Source organism: Salvelinus namaycush, chromosome 32 (genome assembly GCF_016432855.1).
Source record: "Salvelinus namaycush isolate Seneca chromosome 32, SaNama_1.0, whole genome shotgun sequence".
NCBI lineage: Eukaryota > Metazoa > Chordata > Actinopteri > Salmoniformes > Salmonidae > Salvelinus > Salvelinus namaycush.
The window spans coordinates 2,603,160-2,619,215 of NC_052338.1; the positions used below are offsets into that span (position 1 = coordinate 2,603,160).

The 16,056-nt window shown below is 42.5% G+C and overlaps 1 protein-coding gene across 1 annotated transcript in view; it reads right to left on the reverse strand.

Annotated features, from left to right (window-relative positions):
• ash1l (ash1 (absent, small, or homeotic)-like (Drosophila)) overlaps nucleotides 1–16,056 on the reverse strand; it is a 51,306-nt gene that overhangs the window by 17,456 nt on the left and 17,794 nt on the right. Inside the window, exons 11-15 of the mRNA XM_038971631.1 lie at nucleotides 4,757–4,903; nucleotides 3,162–3,270; nucleotides 2,681–2,830; nucleotides 2,194–2,264; nucleotides 1,918–2,081 (exon numbers count right to left, since the gene is read on the reverse strand). Of these exons, the coding sequence (XP_038827559.1) occupies nucleotides 1,918–2,081; nucleotides 2,194–2,264; nucleotides 2,681–2,830; nucleotides 3,162–3,270; nucleotides 4,757–4,903 (641 nt within the window). The remainder of the gene's footprint in view (nucleotides 1–1,917; nucleotides 2,082–2,193; nucleotides 2,265–2,680; nucleotides 2,831–3,161; nucleotides 3,271–4,756; nucleotides 4,904–16,056) is intronic.

Sequence of the window (16,056 nt, forward strand, 5' to 3'; positions counted from 1 at the left end):
ATTACAGCTTTGCACACTCCTGGCATTCTCTCAACCAGCTTCATGAGGTAATCACCTGGAATGCATTTCAATTAAGAGGTGTGTCTTGTTAAAAGTTAATTTGTGGATTCTCTTTCCTTCTTAATGCGTTTGAGACAATCAGTTGTGTTGTGACAAGGTAGGGGTGGTATACAGAAGAGAGCCCTATTTGCTAAAAGACCAAGTCCATATTATGGCAAGAACAGCTCAAATAAGCGACAGTCCATTACTCTAAGACATGAAGGTCAGTCAATACGGACAATTTCAAGAACTTTGAATGTTTTCAAGTGCAGTCGCAAAACCCATCAAGCGCTATGATGAAACAGGCTCTCATGAGGACTGCCACAGGAATGGAAGAACCAGAGTTACCTCTGCTACAGAGGATAAGTTGAAGTTACCAGCCTTCGGAATTGCAGCCCAAATACATGCTTCAGAGTTCAAGTAGTAAACATCAACATAAACTGTTCAGAAGAGACTGTGTGAAGCAGGCCTTCATGGTCGAATTGCTACAAAGAAACCACTACTAAAGGACACCATTAAAAAGAAGAGACCTGCTTGGGCCAAGAAACACAAGCAATGGACATTAGACCGTGGAAATCTGTCTTTGGTCTGATTTGAGATTTTTGATTCCAACCACCGGGTCTTTGTGAGACGCAGAGTAGGTGAACGGATGATCTCCGCATGTGTGGTTCCCACCGTAAAACATGAAGGAGGAGGTGTTATGGTGTGATGGTGCTTTGCTGGTGACACTGTCTTATCTATTTAGAATTCAAGGCACACTTAACCAGCATGGCTACCACAGCATTCTGCAGCGATACACCATCCCATCTGGTTTGCAATTAGTGGGACTATCAACCTCAACGCAATTGAGATGGTTTGGGATGAGTTGGAACGCAGAGTGACGGAAAAGCAGCCAACAAGTGCTCAGCATATGTAGGAACTCCTTCAAGACTGTTGGAAAAAGCATTCCTCATGAAGCTGGTTGAGAGAATGCTAAGAGTGTGCAAAGCTGTCATCAAGGCAAAGGGTGGCTACTTTGAAGAATCCAAAATATTTTTACATTTGTTTAACACTTTTTTTGGTTACTACATGATTCCATATTTGTTATTTCATAGTTTTGATATCTTCACTATTTTAAATAGTACAAATAAATACAAACCCTTGAATGAGTAGGTCTGTTCAAACATTTGACTGGTATTGTACATATTGTCTTTAAAACCTTATTTTGATAAGTAAATTCATACAATTGAATTATTTCACCAGAAGATTTAGTTCAGACAAATCTAGTTGTTAGTTATTTCGGACGTGATCCAAGTTAATCATTTTTGCATAGTTGTATCGTCTAGGCACCGTTCACAGTCTATGTATGGTACAGAGATTGAAATTCCAAAGTAAAAATTGTTCCGGGGTCAGACAGGTAGACAGCGAAGCTTATATTAACCCCCACAGTACCAAACTAAATGCTAGGCTGGAAGCAAGGATAAATAATGTGCGAGCTGAGATAAATACAAGAGATGATTTGGAAAGCAACATGATACTCTTATGGGAGAGGCGCAGTGATCATTTTCAGTTAGCAGGCATAGTGTGCCTGTGACGGCAAATACAGCACGGTTTGGACCGCTGCTTAGCCAATCAGCATCCAAACAACCAGTTTTATAAATCAGGACTAAACTGCGAGTTTCACCAAAAGCTTTGTGGCACTAATATCATCACAAGTCAAGCAACGGAGGAAAGATCATGCTAGTGTTACAAAGCTTTTTGGAAAACGTACCTCTGGTACATTCCTGCATATAGAAATAGAATGATTATTCTATTCATTCTAGTTCTGTGATTCTGCACATATGGCTATGGTCCCCTGTTTCCTCTCTCACACTCGCCTCTGACTCCTCACACACTGACCTGACTTGATGTTTCCATCGTCGCGGATGACTCCTCCCCAGCGTGTGTAGATGGACAGGCCGCCGCTGGCCTCCCTCTCGCCCTCCCTCTTCAGCAGCTCCTGCTTCTCCCTCATCTTCTCCCAGTTCCTGAGCAGGAACACCCGGTGTTTCAGCACAAAGTTTCTGAGCCACGGAGAGAGAGAGAGCGAGCGAGAGCGGTGAGTATGTGTGTTGTGTTGGCGTGTGCATAATGGGGAGAGTGGTTGGCACGTGCGCGCAGTGTGTGTGTGTGTACCTCTCTCTATTGGACATGGGTTTCATTAGAAGGTGGGGATAAAACTTGCTGCTGTCACTTGATTCCTCCTCCTTGGGAAAACAAGGGGAGAGTTAGAGATACGAGTACTGCTGATCATATGCCTCTGTTAAGTCCACCCATCTCACTATTCATGTCCATTGTGTAATCTTTTTTATTATAGAACCTTCCACGCCACAAAAAGATCCTTTGAGACAAAGAACCACACTGTCCTACATACACACTGCCCCTTAAAATAAACTTAACCAGGTAGGAGACCGCACTCTAGGTTACAGAGCTAAAGAAATAGCAAAAATTGGACTGATTTAGGATCAGAATATGTCTGTGCATTATGCACCGTATGCTGTGTAAAAACGGCCGACAACGGTAAATATCAAGACCCATTTACGGCAGCAGTAACAAGACACCTGATAACCTTTTTTTCTCTGACATTTCCTCCAGTCTCACTCCCCCTCTCCCTTACACGCACTCGTTTTTTCAGCTGGTGCTTGGACTTGCGTTTCTCCTTGAGTCGACCCAGCCGCCGTGCCCCGCCCGTCTTCCCAGGCATCCCGTTGATTCGCTGACTCTTCCCTCCAATGATACCCCGGCAGCCCTCAGAGCCACACTTACACACTTGCTGGAGAGAGAGAGAGGTGGGGGGCGAGAGAGAGAGGAAGCAGCCGTAGGAGGGAGAAGGTAAGGGGAGAGAAGGTCAAGGTATGAGGTGACACAAAGGAATGTTTAGTGTATGCCAGGAAAAGAGAACAGTGGGGAGAATTTAGATCAAAGATCGAAACCCAGTTGAGCGCTCTCAGATGGTAATATAACCAAGAGAGAGATGGGGGTAGCCTGGTCCCAGACCTGTTTGTGCTGGCTTGCCGTGGCAAAAACAGATCTGGAATCAGGTTAAGTTGGGTCTGTAACTGGGAGGGGATTGGAGAAGATGGTCGATGTGCAGCCACACCCACCTGCTCTTCGGTGTTGAAGGAGTGGAAGTTGTAGTCGTAGGTGAGCTCCGTGCCGCTGCTCATGTCCCTGAGGGCGAAGAGGCCGATCCTGTACACCCCATTCACCGACCTGCAGGAGCAACAGACAGGAGGGAAGAGAGTGAGCGGAAGGGAGAGCTCAGATTTGCCCAGGCAGGCTTTGAACTTGAGCATAGGGCACAGCCTGAGCATAGAGCTCTGGTCAAAAGTAGTGCACTATATAGGGAATAAGATGCCAATTTGGCAGCATTCTTTCTTCATCTCCCTGCACAGTACAACCGTATAGGCTGCACTTTCCCTTTGCTGTCTAATTTTTCTTCCTGTGAGGACAAAAAGCAGTTTCGGCACATTTTCTCTGGGCACTAGTACAGCTGTGTCCAAGGCCCCAGCTACCACGTCGTATAATCGTTCTTCTGTGACTAGATGGATGACTGGCCGCGCTTCACACTAGAAATTCTCTATCCCTGTAGAATCTCTTATTCGAGGCCTGCTCCACACCACAGCAGAGAGACAGTTGTTAGATCGGTGTGCCCTAGTTTACTGACTGGATGTTCACGAACGGCAAGGAGGAAAACCGGTAACCGTCTTTTATCAACAGTCGTGAACCGTTTTTACGGTCTGCGTTCAGGTCCTTTTGGGGTTAAACATTGGGGTTTTAACAATACTTTCAACAATGAAAAAGCTATTTTATTTTCAACTGTCCTTCAAGAGTTGCTGAAATTCCTCTTCACTTAAACGGTGGGATGAACATGTTGAGGTCCAATTTGCGTTTACATTCAACCCAACCAGACAAACGATAATAGTTATGTATCTTAGAGAAGGAACCAATGATTCAGAAGCCTGCTTAACCAGATCTACAACTGTCGTGCTTGATCCTGACTGAGGTGTGCAATCCTGTAATAGTCTGCAGGTTGGTCAATTGGTTTATCTCAGTGAAAGGGCTTTAAACTGTTTAGTGTGGTATACTCGGGCATAGTCCAGACGACGTGATCTTATCAGGTTATCGTGACAGAAGCAGACCATTAAGTGGAGGGGGTGAGGGGATTTAGGTGCAGATTTACAAAGCGTCTGCACCAGTATTAAGTTACCTCTCAGCAGTGAAAATCTAAGCGACAACTGTCTGTTTTACTTCCTTTCAATTCCATCTCATAACCTTGGTTTTACCTTGTGTTCTACCTTTCATGTATTGTTCCCTGTCAAAAATAACAAGCTTGGTAGACACTTAGTAAATCATACTATTGTGTGTTAACAGACTGATTGTCTTCTGTACTAGAGAATTAGGTCCTCAACATTAGCCTAAGAGACAGTTTCCTGGAAACAGATTAAGCCTTGTCTAGGACTAAGAAGCACTTTTAAATGGGAGAATATCCATTGAACATGCTTTTCGGTAAAGTAAGTACTGTGTCCGGTAAACCGTCCCTAGCTGAACCCCAAGCACTACTAGAGTTGTCATGTGTGGCTCAGTTGGTAGAGCATGGCGCTTTCAACGCCAAGGATAGTGGGTTCTATTCCCACTCGGGCCACCCATACTAAAATATATGCACGCTAAATGGCATATTATTGTCCTACTAACTCACCACTTCTGCATCTCACAGTTGGGTTCACAGCTGTGGTTGATGAAGCGGGCCTCGTTGCCCATCCGGTAGCTGTCGATCACCATGCCGCTGTCCAGGTTCAGACAGTATTGGCCGCTGTGGGCAAAGTACTGCTCCATCATGCGACTTCTACAGGACACACAGAGGGTGGGGAAGAGCGACATTAAAAGATAAAAATACTATACAGCGTTTAGGAACACAGACTGACACGACAGAACCAGTCAAAAGTGCACAAAAATAGAATCATGATTTAACAGGGAAGAACACATTACATGTGGCCGCGAATCCTTCCCAACTTACACTTAAGTCAAATTTTCTCTTAGTCATAAATTGATGTCAATGGGAGACTAAGGGCTCTATATTCGGCTGGCGCTAAGGAGGCGCAAGGGCCTATTTATATAATGAATATGAATTTAAAGGGCAGAAATTAAATATACTGTGTCTGTAAAATGTATAGATTCAGAACTTTTGTTTAATAGCACAGTTATAAATATCGGGCAAATAGAAATCAAACTGGACGGACATCAGAAATAGATGGGAGAGGTGCAGGTAAGAGGAAGACCAGGACTAAAGACAAACAAAATATAACAATTGTAAAATACATTATGTCTGTAAAATGTATATAGTATGTATCAGCTGGAAGTAGAAGCCTAAGTGCTGTTGTTTACTAGTTTACTCCAATTAGGGGATGTAGGGTTTGTGGGAAATATATATATACAGTGGGGAGAACAAGTATTTGATACACTGCCGATTTTGCAGGTTTTCCTACTTACAAAGCATGTACAGGTCTGTAATTTTTTATCATAGGTACACTTCAACTGTGAGAGACGGAATCTAAAACAAAAATCCAGAAAATCACATTGTATGATTTTTAAGTAATTAATTTGCATTTTATTGCATGACATAAGTATTTGATCACCTACCAACCAGTAAGAATTCTGGCTCTCACAGACCTGTTAGTTTTTCTTTAAGAACCCTCCTGTTCTCCACTCATTACCTGTATTAACTGCACCTGTTTGAACTCGTTACCTGTATAAAAGACACCTGTCCACACACTCAATCAAACAGACTCCAACCTCTCCACAATGGTCAAGACCAGAGAGCTGTGTAAGGACATCAGGGATAAAATTGTAGACCTGCACAAGGCTGGGATGGGCTACAGGACAATAGGCAAGCAGCTTGGTGAGAAGGCAACAACTGTTGGCGCAATTATTCGAAAATTGAAGAAGTTGAAGATGACGGTCAATCACCCTCGGTCTGGGGCTCCATGCAAGATCTCACCTCGTGGGGCATCAATGATCGTGAGGAAGGTGAGGGATCAGCCCAGAACTACACGGCAGGACCTGGTCAATGACCTGAAGAGAGCTGGAACCACAGTCTCAAAGAAAACCATTAGTAACACACTACGCCGTCATGGATTAAAATCCTGCAGTGCACGCAAGGTCCCCCTGCTCAAGCCAGCGCATGTCCAGGCCCGTCTGAAGTTTGCCAATGACCATCTGGATGATCCAGAGGAGGAATGGGAGAAGGTCATGTGGTCTGATGAGACAAAAATAGAGCTTTTTGGTCTAAACTCCACTCGCCGTGTTTGGAGGAAGAAGGATGAGTACAACCCCAAGAACACCATGCCAACCGTGAAGCATGGAGGTGGAAACATCATTCTTTGGGGATGCTTTTCTGCAAAGGGGACAGGACGACTGCACCGTATTGAGGGGAGGATGGATGGGGCCATGTATCGCGAGATCTTGGCCAACAACCTCCTTCCCTCAGTAAGAGCATTGAAGATGGGTCGTGGCTGGGTCTTCCAGCATGACAACAACCCGAAACACACAGCCAGGGCAACTAAGGAGTGGCTCCGTAAGAAGCATCTCAAGGTCCTGGAGTGGCCTAGCCAGTCTCCAGACCTGAACCCAATAGAAAATCTTTGGAGGGAGCTGAAAGTCCGTATTGCCCAGCGACAGCCCCGAAACCTGAAGGATCTGGAGAAGGTCTGTATGGAGGAGTGGGCCAAAATCCCTGCTGCAGTGTGTGCAAACCTGGTCAAGAACTACAGGAAACGTATGTTTCTCTGTAATTGCAAACAAAGGTTTCTGTACCAAATATTAAGTTCTGCTTTTCTGATGTATCAAATACTTATGTCATGCAATAAAATGCAAATTAATTACTTAAAAATCATACAATGTGATTTTCTGGATTTTTGTTTTAGATTCCGTCTCTCACAGTTGAAGTGTACCTATGATAAAAATTACAGACCTCTACATGCTTTGTAAGTAGGAAAACCTGCAAAATCGGCAGTGTATCAAATACTTGTTCTCCCCACTGTATGTGGTTATGTGCAGGGTTGGGGAAATTACTTTCTAAATGTAAATCAGTTACGCTTACTAGTTACATATCCAAAATTGTAATCAGTAACTTTAGGTTGAGTAATCCAACCTACTCTGATTACATTCAGTTACTTTTAGATTACTTTCCCCTTAGGCATTAGAAGACAAAAATGTATATGTTACCAATTGAACGACATCTATTGAAGTTTAAAGTTGACATAGCTGGCCATATATGGATGTAACATTTTACTTCATGGGTTGGTTATGTACAGTGGTTCCTCCTTTAAAAGTTGAAAGCTTACACCGCGGGTTTTAGAGGTAATTTGTGGTTTAGTACGGTACCCTGCGTCACCACTTCATTGCACCAGACCAGCGCAAGGGGGAGTTAGAGCACTGATTATGCTTTTGGTTCCTACTGTGTCTCTGACAATGAATGGACGACATAAACCTAAATAGAAACTAATAATTGTGCACGACTTCAGTATTACCACTCCCGACCGGTCACGTTGTACAGCGCCTGAGTGGCGCAGCGGTCTAAGACACTGCATTGCAGTGCAAGCTATGTTGCTACAGATACTGGTTCAAGACCCATGCTGGTCTTGACTGGGAGACCCATGAGATGACTTAAGGTTTTTCTCCCTCTAAAAATAGAAATAAACTGGCTTTATTTACAAATTAGTAACAATGTCTCACCCCGTGGTCCCGTGTGGCTCAGTTGGTAGAGCATGGCGCTTGCAACGCCAGGGTTGTGGGTTCGATTCCCACGGGGGGCCAGTACAAAAAAGTATGAATGTATGTACTTGTAAGTCGCTCTGGATAAGAGCGTCTGCTAAATGACTTAAATGTAAATGTTCAAGAATGACCTTTTTCTTGCTAATTTTACATTATTTGAAAATAAAATAAAAATCTACAAAATATTTAAGGGGCATTGCATTTATATTGGCGCTGACTAGGGAAACGTTCCTGCTGTTCTTAGTGCCAGTCTGCACATTCAAACTAAAACAATGTAACTAATAATGGCATCTTTAGGCTTTCATTAATAAAAATGATAACACCACTTTCAAAATGCAAATGTTTATTTAGATATGGATTCATAAATTATGGGAATAAATATCCCTGAATTACAGAAATATCCTCCAATCCTCTATGTAATTATTGGCGGAGAGTCACGTCATATTTATCCATATTATGTAGGCGAGCGACATGAGTCTCACTTGTGTTGAGTAATGTGCTGTTAAAAGTGGTGTAGGTCTCATTTATTTAAAGAGCATATTGAAGTTAGAAGCAATAGCCTACAACTATTTTATCACCGTTTCGTGCTGCTCTGAGGCAAGTATGGGGGGGACTGGTCTTGATAAATCAATGATACCTTTATTTTCACCGAAACTCCGTTTGGGTATTGGTTAGACTAGAATGATAAAATTAGGGTGTAGAAATGTTATGCTCTTAGTGTAACCTTTATTTAACTAGGCAAGTCAGTTAAGAAATTCTTATTTACACTGCTCAAAAAAATAAAGGGAACACTTAAAACACAATGTAACTCCAAGTCAATCACACTTCTGTGAAATCAAACTGTCCACTTAGGAAGCAACACTGATTGACAATAAATTTCACGTGCTGTTGTGCAAATGGAATAGACAAAAGGTGGAAATTATAGGCAATTAGCAAGACACCCCCAATAAAGGAGTGGTTCTGCAGGTGGTGACCACAGACCACTTCTCAGTTCCTATGCTTCCTGGCTGATGTTTTGGGCACTTTTGAATGCTGGCGGTGCTTTCACTCTAGTGGTAGCATGAGACGGAGTCTACAACCCACACAAGTGGCTCAGGTAGTGCAGCTCATCCAGGATGGCACATCAATGCGAGCTGTGGCAAGAAGGTTTGCTGTGTCTGTCAGCGTACTGTCCAGAGCATGGAGGCGCTACCAGGAGACAGGCCACTACATCAGGAGACGTGGAGGAGGCCGTAGGAGGGCAACAACCCAGCAGCAGTACCGCTACCTCCGCCTTTGTGCAAGGAGGAGCAGGTGGAGCACTGCCAGAGCCCTGCAAAATGACCTCCAGCAGGCCACAAATGTGCATGTGTCTGCTCAAACGGTCAGAAACAGACTCCATGAGGGTGGTATGAGGGCCCGACGTCCACAGGTGGGGGTTGTGCTTACAGCCCAACACCGTGCAGGACGTTTGGCATTTGCCAGAGAACACCAAGATTGGCAAATTCGCCACTGGCGCCCTGTGCTCTTCACAGATGAAAGCAGGTTCACACTGAGCACATGTGATAGACGTGACAGAGTCTGGAGACGCCGTGGAGAACGTTCTGCTGTCTGCAACATCCTCCAGCATGACCGATTTGGCGGTGGGTCAGTCATGGTGTGGGGTGGCATTTCTTTGGGGGCCGCACAGCCCTCCATGTGCTCGCCAGAGGTAGCCTGACTGCCATTAGGTACCGAGATGAGATCCTCAGACCCCTTGTGAGACCATATGCTGGTGCGGTTGGCCCTGGGTTCCTCCTAATGCAAGACAATGCTAGACCTCATGTGGCTGGAGTGTGTCAGCAGTTCCTGCAAGAGGAAGGCATTGATGCTATGGACTGGCCCGCCCGTTCCCCAGACCTGAATCCAATTGAGCACATCTGGGACATCATGTCTCGCTCCATCCACCAACGCCACGTTGCACTACAGACTGTCCAGGAGTTGGCGGATGCTTTAGTCCAGGTCTGGGAGGAGATCCCTCAGGAGACCATCCGCCACCTCATCAGGAGCATGCCCAGGCGTTGTAGGGAGGTCATACAGGCACGTGGAGTCCACACACACTACTGAGCCTCATTTTGACTTGTTTTAAGGACATTACATCGTTGGACCAGCCTGTAGTGTGGTTTTCCACTTTAATTTTGAGTGTGAGTCCAAATCCAGACCTCCATGGGTTGATACATTTGATTTCCATTGATAATTTGTGTGATTTTGTTGTCAGCACATTCAACTATGTAAAGAAAAAAGTATTTAATAAGAATATTTCATTCATTCAGATCTAGGATGTGTTATTTTAGTGTTCCCTTTATTTTTTTGAGCAGTGTACAATGGCAGCCTACTCCTTCCTCCCCGTTGGGGAATTGAACCCGTCTCCCGCAGGACACAGGATTCTTTAGATAAATAGCCCAGTACAGTACTCCCGAGCGTCACGTTGTACAGCACCATATTTTCAGTTCCCAGAAACCCAGAGGGTTTTTCATTTTCTTTGGAATATAAACATCATAACATTAATCAAATGAATCCCAAACTCTAAAAGTAATTAAAAAGGTATATACAAATGATTTGTCACATTGTGTTTACAATAAAGAATGTAAACAAGATGTAAACACAACGCTTTGTTTTTATTTACAGTAGTGATGGACAGCTGGTGGCATTTTGACAAACAGTTTTTCAAACACTTGTAGCCCGATTAGCAGGACAATAGACTCTTTATAGCACGGTTACTGTAGGTATGAACATCCCCTATACCTGCAATGTATTCAATGCTTAAGGACTCTGAAGTGTTATATTACTAACTCAAAACAGCTGTACAGTATTTCTTCATCAACATCTTTATGCTTTCGTTAATAAAATAATGATAAAAATACTCTTTCAAAATGCTGATTATTTAGTTATGGATCCATAACAAACTAATACGGGAATAAATATCAGTGAATTACAGAAATAAATTGTTGCTGCTTACTGGAAAATACTCTTTCAAACACACGGTCACATTGTACAGCTCCATTATGGCTATTAGCAGGGCTATATTTTGGCCTTTATGGGCGGTGCACAATTGGCCCAGCGTTTCTCTCCCTCTAAAAACATAAATAAATGTTTGCCTTTATCCACCAGGAGACCCATGAGGTGGCTTTTGGTTTTAATTTAAAACCCTCTATGTAATTATTGGCGGTGAGTCACATTTTTCGATACACTGTAGGTCTACCGTAAGCGACATGAGTCTCACTAGTGTTGGGTAATGTGCTGTTAAAAGTGGTGTAGCATATTGAAGTTAAAAGCAATAGCCTACAACTATTTTAGCACTGTTTCGTGCTGCTCTGAGACAAGCATAGGGACTGTTCTTGATAAATCAATAAAATATTTATTTTCACCAAAACTCTGTTTGGGTATTGGTTAAATATATATTTTTTTATTCTTATTTACAAGGGCAGGCTACTTCTTCCTCTACGTTGGGTAATTGAACCCCGGTCTCCCGCGTGCCCTGCCCACACGACATTGGGATTCTTTAGCTAAATAGCCCGGTACTGTACTGCAGACCGCCATGTTGTACAGCGCCCTATTTTCCATTCCATCCTAACGGACCCCCGAGGGGTTTTTGTTTTTCTTGAGATAGAAACACCATAATATTAAGCAAAGTAATTAAGTACCAATCTAAAGTTGACACCTACTCATTACAGAATTTCTTTATTTTTACTATTTTCTACATTGTAGAATAATAGTGAAGACATCACAACTATGAAATAACACATATGGAACAAATTATTATTTACAAGGACAGCCTACACCTTCCTCCACGTCGGGGAATTGAACCCCGGTCTCCCGCGTGCCGTGCCCGCACGACATTGGGATTCTTTAGCTAAATAACCCAGTACTGTACTGCCGACCATCAAGTTGTATTTTTCCTCGCTCACTCAAGGTTAAATGAAAATGGAAATGAAATCTCCAAAATATTGTAACTTTAAAAAAAGTGATTATTATTAATTAAGAATTATATAAAAAGCCCCTTAAATATTCTCACAGATCCTAACAGAAAATGCCCCTTAAATATTAATTTAGAATCCTACAATCCTATAAAACATAATTGGCGGAGTCACGTCATTGACAAAAATATTGGTAGATATACTGTAGGCCTAGCATAGGCAAAATGAGTATTGGTTACACTACAATTAGGGTGTGGAAATGTTATGCCCCTTATATATTAAATTTAGAATCCGCCAATCCTCTTATGCTGTATTCTACTCCCGACTTTCACGTTGTGAAGCATAATATTTTCCATTCCATTCTAACAGAAACCATGAGGGTTTCGTTTTTCTCAGAATAGAAACACCATAATATTAATCCAATTAATCCAAATTTCTTCAAATCAATATACTACTTTATTACAAAAAAAGTTTTAAATTCTCAAGTAATACCAATATGGGAGACTATCAAATGCTTCTCAAAGTTGCCATCTGGTGGTCAAACTAGCACTAACTTGCATTAACGTAAAAAATGGCTGACAATTAAATAACGTGCCATAGAATGCTGCAGCAGCCCGCAAGGTGTTCTGCAGTATGATGCAACTTTTAAAGGAAGAAACACTGTAGGCTTCTAACCCATCACTTTCTACTGTATATAATACAATTAAATTATATCTTAACATTTTTAAAAGTCTATCAGAACTCCAGTCCTTCCAATAAATGTTGTACCCCTTGATCGTCAAGAATAGGACTTGGAAATATGTAAGTATAGATTAGCCAAATTGTCTTGCCTGAGCATAACCCCAAAACAAAGGGCTTATTAGCCAGCACTACTGTTGTTTATGATGTTATTGTCATGGAGAACTGATTGTGCTCATTGATTCGATTTGAAAAATAAACATTTCACTCATGGAATGGCAAGCTTTGAGCACTACTGAAAAGCTTTTTAAAGAGCAAATCCACAGATGAAACAATAAAAAGGTCGCCCCGCCTCTCTTTTGGTAAAAAGCTGAGTGATGGGCCTGGAGAAACGTAACCACTCTCAGATTAATAGACAGAGCTATCGATGAAAGGACTTGTTTGTTTACAAACATTGGAGAAACAAGCTTATATTTGGGGTTCTCATTAAGTGTGACAGTTGAACTAAGCTTGAGGCATTTATAAGTTATATTCTTAAGAATCAATGGATATATCATTTAAAAGTCCAAAAATGTACAAACTACAGATTTCCCCTTTAAGTCTATCAAAAGTGTGCAAGTTTGAACATGTGTCCATTAGGCCTATGGATTTTTCTTATCACCATGAATTAGATTGAGCAATAAAAGCCTCACTTTTATTCCATAGGCTGGGATCCGAACTATGCAGCTGTAGCATGAGCGCATTTTTCACTCGCTGTCCATTGGTTTAAAAAACAATGATTGACAGGCTGCTTAAACTTCTTGAATTCAACCACTGGGTTCAAACACACATTTAGATTTGTGAACAGCCATCCACAACAATAGGTAAATGAGAGCAGCAGTGTGATTCACATCAATGCGCTGTGTTGATAACAATAAGTGATATCCGTGCGCCGTAGATTACACCACTGCTGTCATCCTTACCTCCAAGCGTTTATTCAAATTGGATAATCTTTGGATACCGACAGCAGTCGCACCATTGGAAGACATAGCTTGGATTATAGCCTACAAAAGCCAATTCCTGCGATCCATCAAACGCATTTGGTGTGTCATCATAGTGGTCTGATTTATGGTCAGACTCGCTCAACAAAATTAAACGTATGCCTTTCTTCAAAGCTGATTTGAATGTCATTGAAAAAAACAGAAGTGTCAAAGAGTTCTCAAACATCCTTTCTGAATTAAAAAGTAAGCTAGTTAAAAAAAAAATCCAATCAGATTACAATATTTTTCGCTGGTAACGTAAGGGATTATTGTTAGTTTTTTTGTAATCCCTTACATGTAACGGATTATATGTAATCCGTTACTCCCCAAACCTGGGTATGTATGTATGTGTATATCAAAATCAAATTCTATTGGTCACATACACGTGATTAGCAGATGTTATTGCGGGTGTAGCGAAATGCTTGAGCTTCTAAACTCCCTTTTTCAGGACCCTGTCTTTCATAGATAAATCGTAAAAATCCAAATAACTTCACATATCTTCATTGTAAAGGGTTTAAACACTGTTTCCCATGCTTGTTCAATGAACCATAAACAATTAATGAACATGCACCTATGGAACGGTCATTAAAACACTAACAGCTTACAGACAGTAGGCAATTAAGGTCACAGTTATGAAAAGTTAGGACACTAAAGAGGCCTTTCTACTGAAAAACACCAAAAGAAAGATGCCCAGGGTCCCTGCTCATCTGCGCGAACATGCCTTAAGCATGCTGCAAGGAGGCATGAGGATTGCAGATGTGGCCAGGGCAATAAATTGCAATGTCCGTACTGTGAGACGCCTAAGACAGCGCTACAGGGAGACAGGACGGACAGCTGATCGTCCTCGCAGTGGCAGACCACGTGTAACACCTGCACAGGATTGGTACATCTGAACAACACACCTGCGGGACAGGTACAGGATGGCAACAACAACTGCCCGAGTTACACCAGGAACGCACAATCCCTCCATCAGTGCTCAGACTGTCCGCAATAGGCTGAGAGGGGCTGGACTGAGGGCTTGTAGCCCTGTTGTAAGGCAGGTCCTCACCAGACATCACCGTCAACAACGTCGCCTATGGGCACAAACCCACCGTCGCTGGACCAGACAGGACTGGCAAAAAGAGCTCTTCACTGACGAGTCGCAGTTGTGTCTCACCAGAGGTGATGGTCGGATTCGCGTTTATCGTCGAAGGAATGAGCGTTACACCGAGGCCTGTACTCGGGATCAATTTGTAGGTGGAGGGTCCGTCATGGTCTGGGGCGGTGTGTCACAGCATCATCGGACTGAGCTTGTTGACATTGCAGGCAATCTCCATGCTGTGCGTTACAGGGAAGACATTCTCCTCCCTCATGTGGTATCCTTCCTGCGGGCTCATCCTGACATGACCCTCCAGCATGACAATGCCTCCAGCCATACTGCTTGTTCTGTGTGTGATTTCCTGCAAGACAGGAATGTCAGTGTTCTGCCATGGCCAGCGAAGAGCCCGGATCTTAATCTGATTCAGCACATCTGGGACCTGTTTGATCGGAGGGTGAGGGCTAGGGCCATTCCCCCCAGAAATGTCCCAGAACTTGCAGGTGCCTTGGTGGAAGAGTGGGGTATCATCTCACAGCAAGAACTGGCAAATCTGGTGCAGTCCATGAGGAGAAGCACTGCAGTACTTAACGCAGCTGGTGGCCACACCAGATACTGACTTACTTTTGATTTTGACCCCCCCCCTTTTGTTCAGGGACACAATATTCCATTTCTGTTAGTCACATGTCTGTGGAACTTGTTCAGTTTATGTCTCAGTTGTTGAATCTTATGTTCATACAAATATTTACACATGTTAAATTTGCTGAAAATAAACACAGTTGACAGTGAGGACGTTTCTGTTTTTGCTGAGTGTATATATACACATACACACACTATTGTGTGTGGTATGAAAAAAGATGTGGTAGTCATGTAAAAAAAATAATGTTAAACACTTATTGCACATGGAGTCCATGCAATTTATGTAAGTTATTACTACTACTGTTTACTCTTGAACATATTCTGGCTTCCCATAACAAAGGAGTTGAATAATTATACACATCACATTTCAGCTTCTCATTTTTAGTTAATCAAGTTTAACATTATGGGTATTGCATGTAGGCCAGTGACACAAAACAAATCTACTTAACACATTTTAAATTCAGGCAAAAACACAAGAAAATGTGGAAGAAGTCAAGGGGTTGTTTCGAAGGCACATATACAACGCCCCTCGGAAAGTATTCAGACCCCTTGTCTTTCTCCACATTTTGTTATATTACAGCCTTATTCTAAAACATTAGATTTTTTAAATTTAAATATCCCCCTCAATCTTTACACAATACCCCATAATGACAAAGCAAACAGGTTTTTAGAAATGCTTGCTAATTTATAAACAATTCTAAACTGAAATATCACATTTACGTAAGTATTCAGACCATTTTCTCAGTACTTTGTTTTAGCACCTTTGGCAGCGATTACAGCATTGAATCTCCTTGGGTATGACACCTTGGGTATGACACCTTGGGTATGACACCTGAAAATAGCTGTGCAGCAACACACCCCATCATCCAAGCCGACAGCG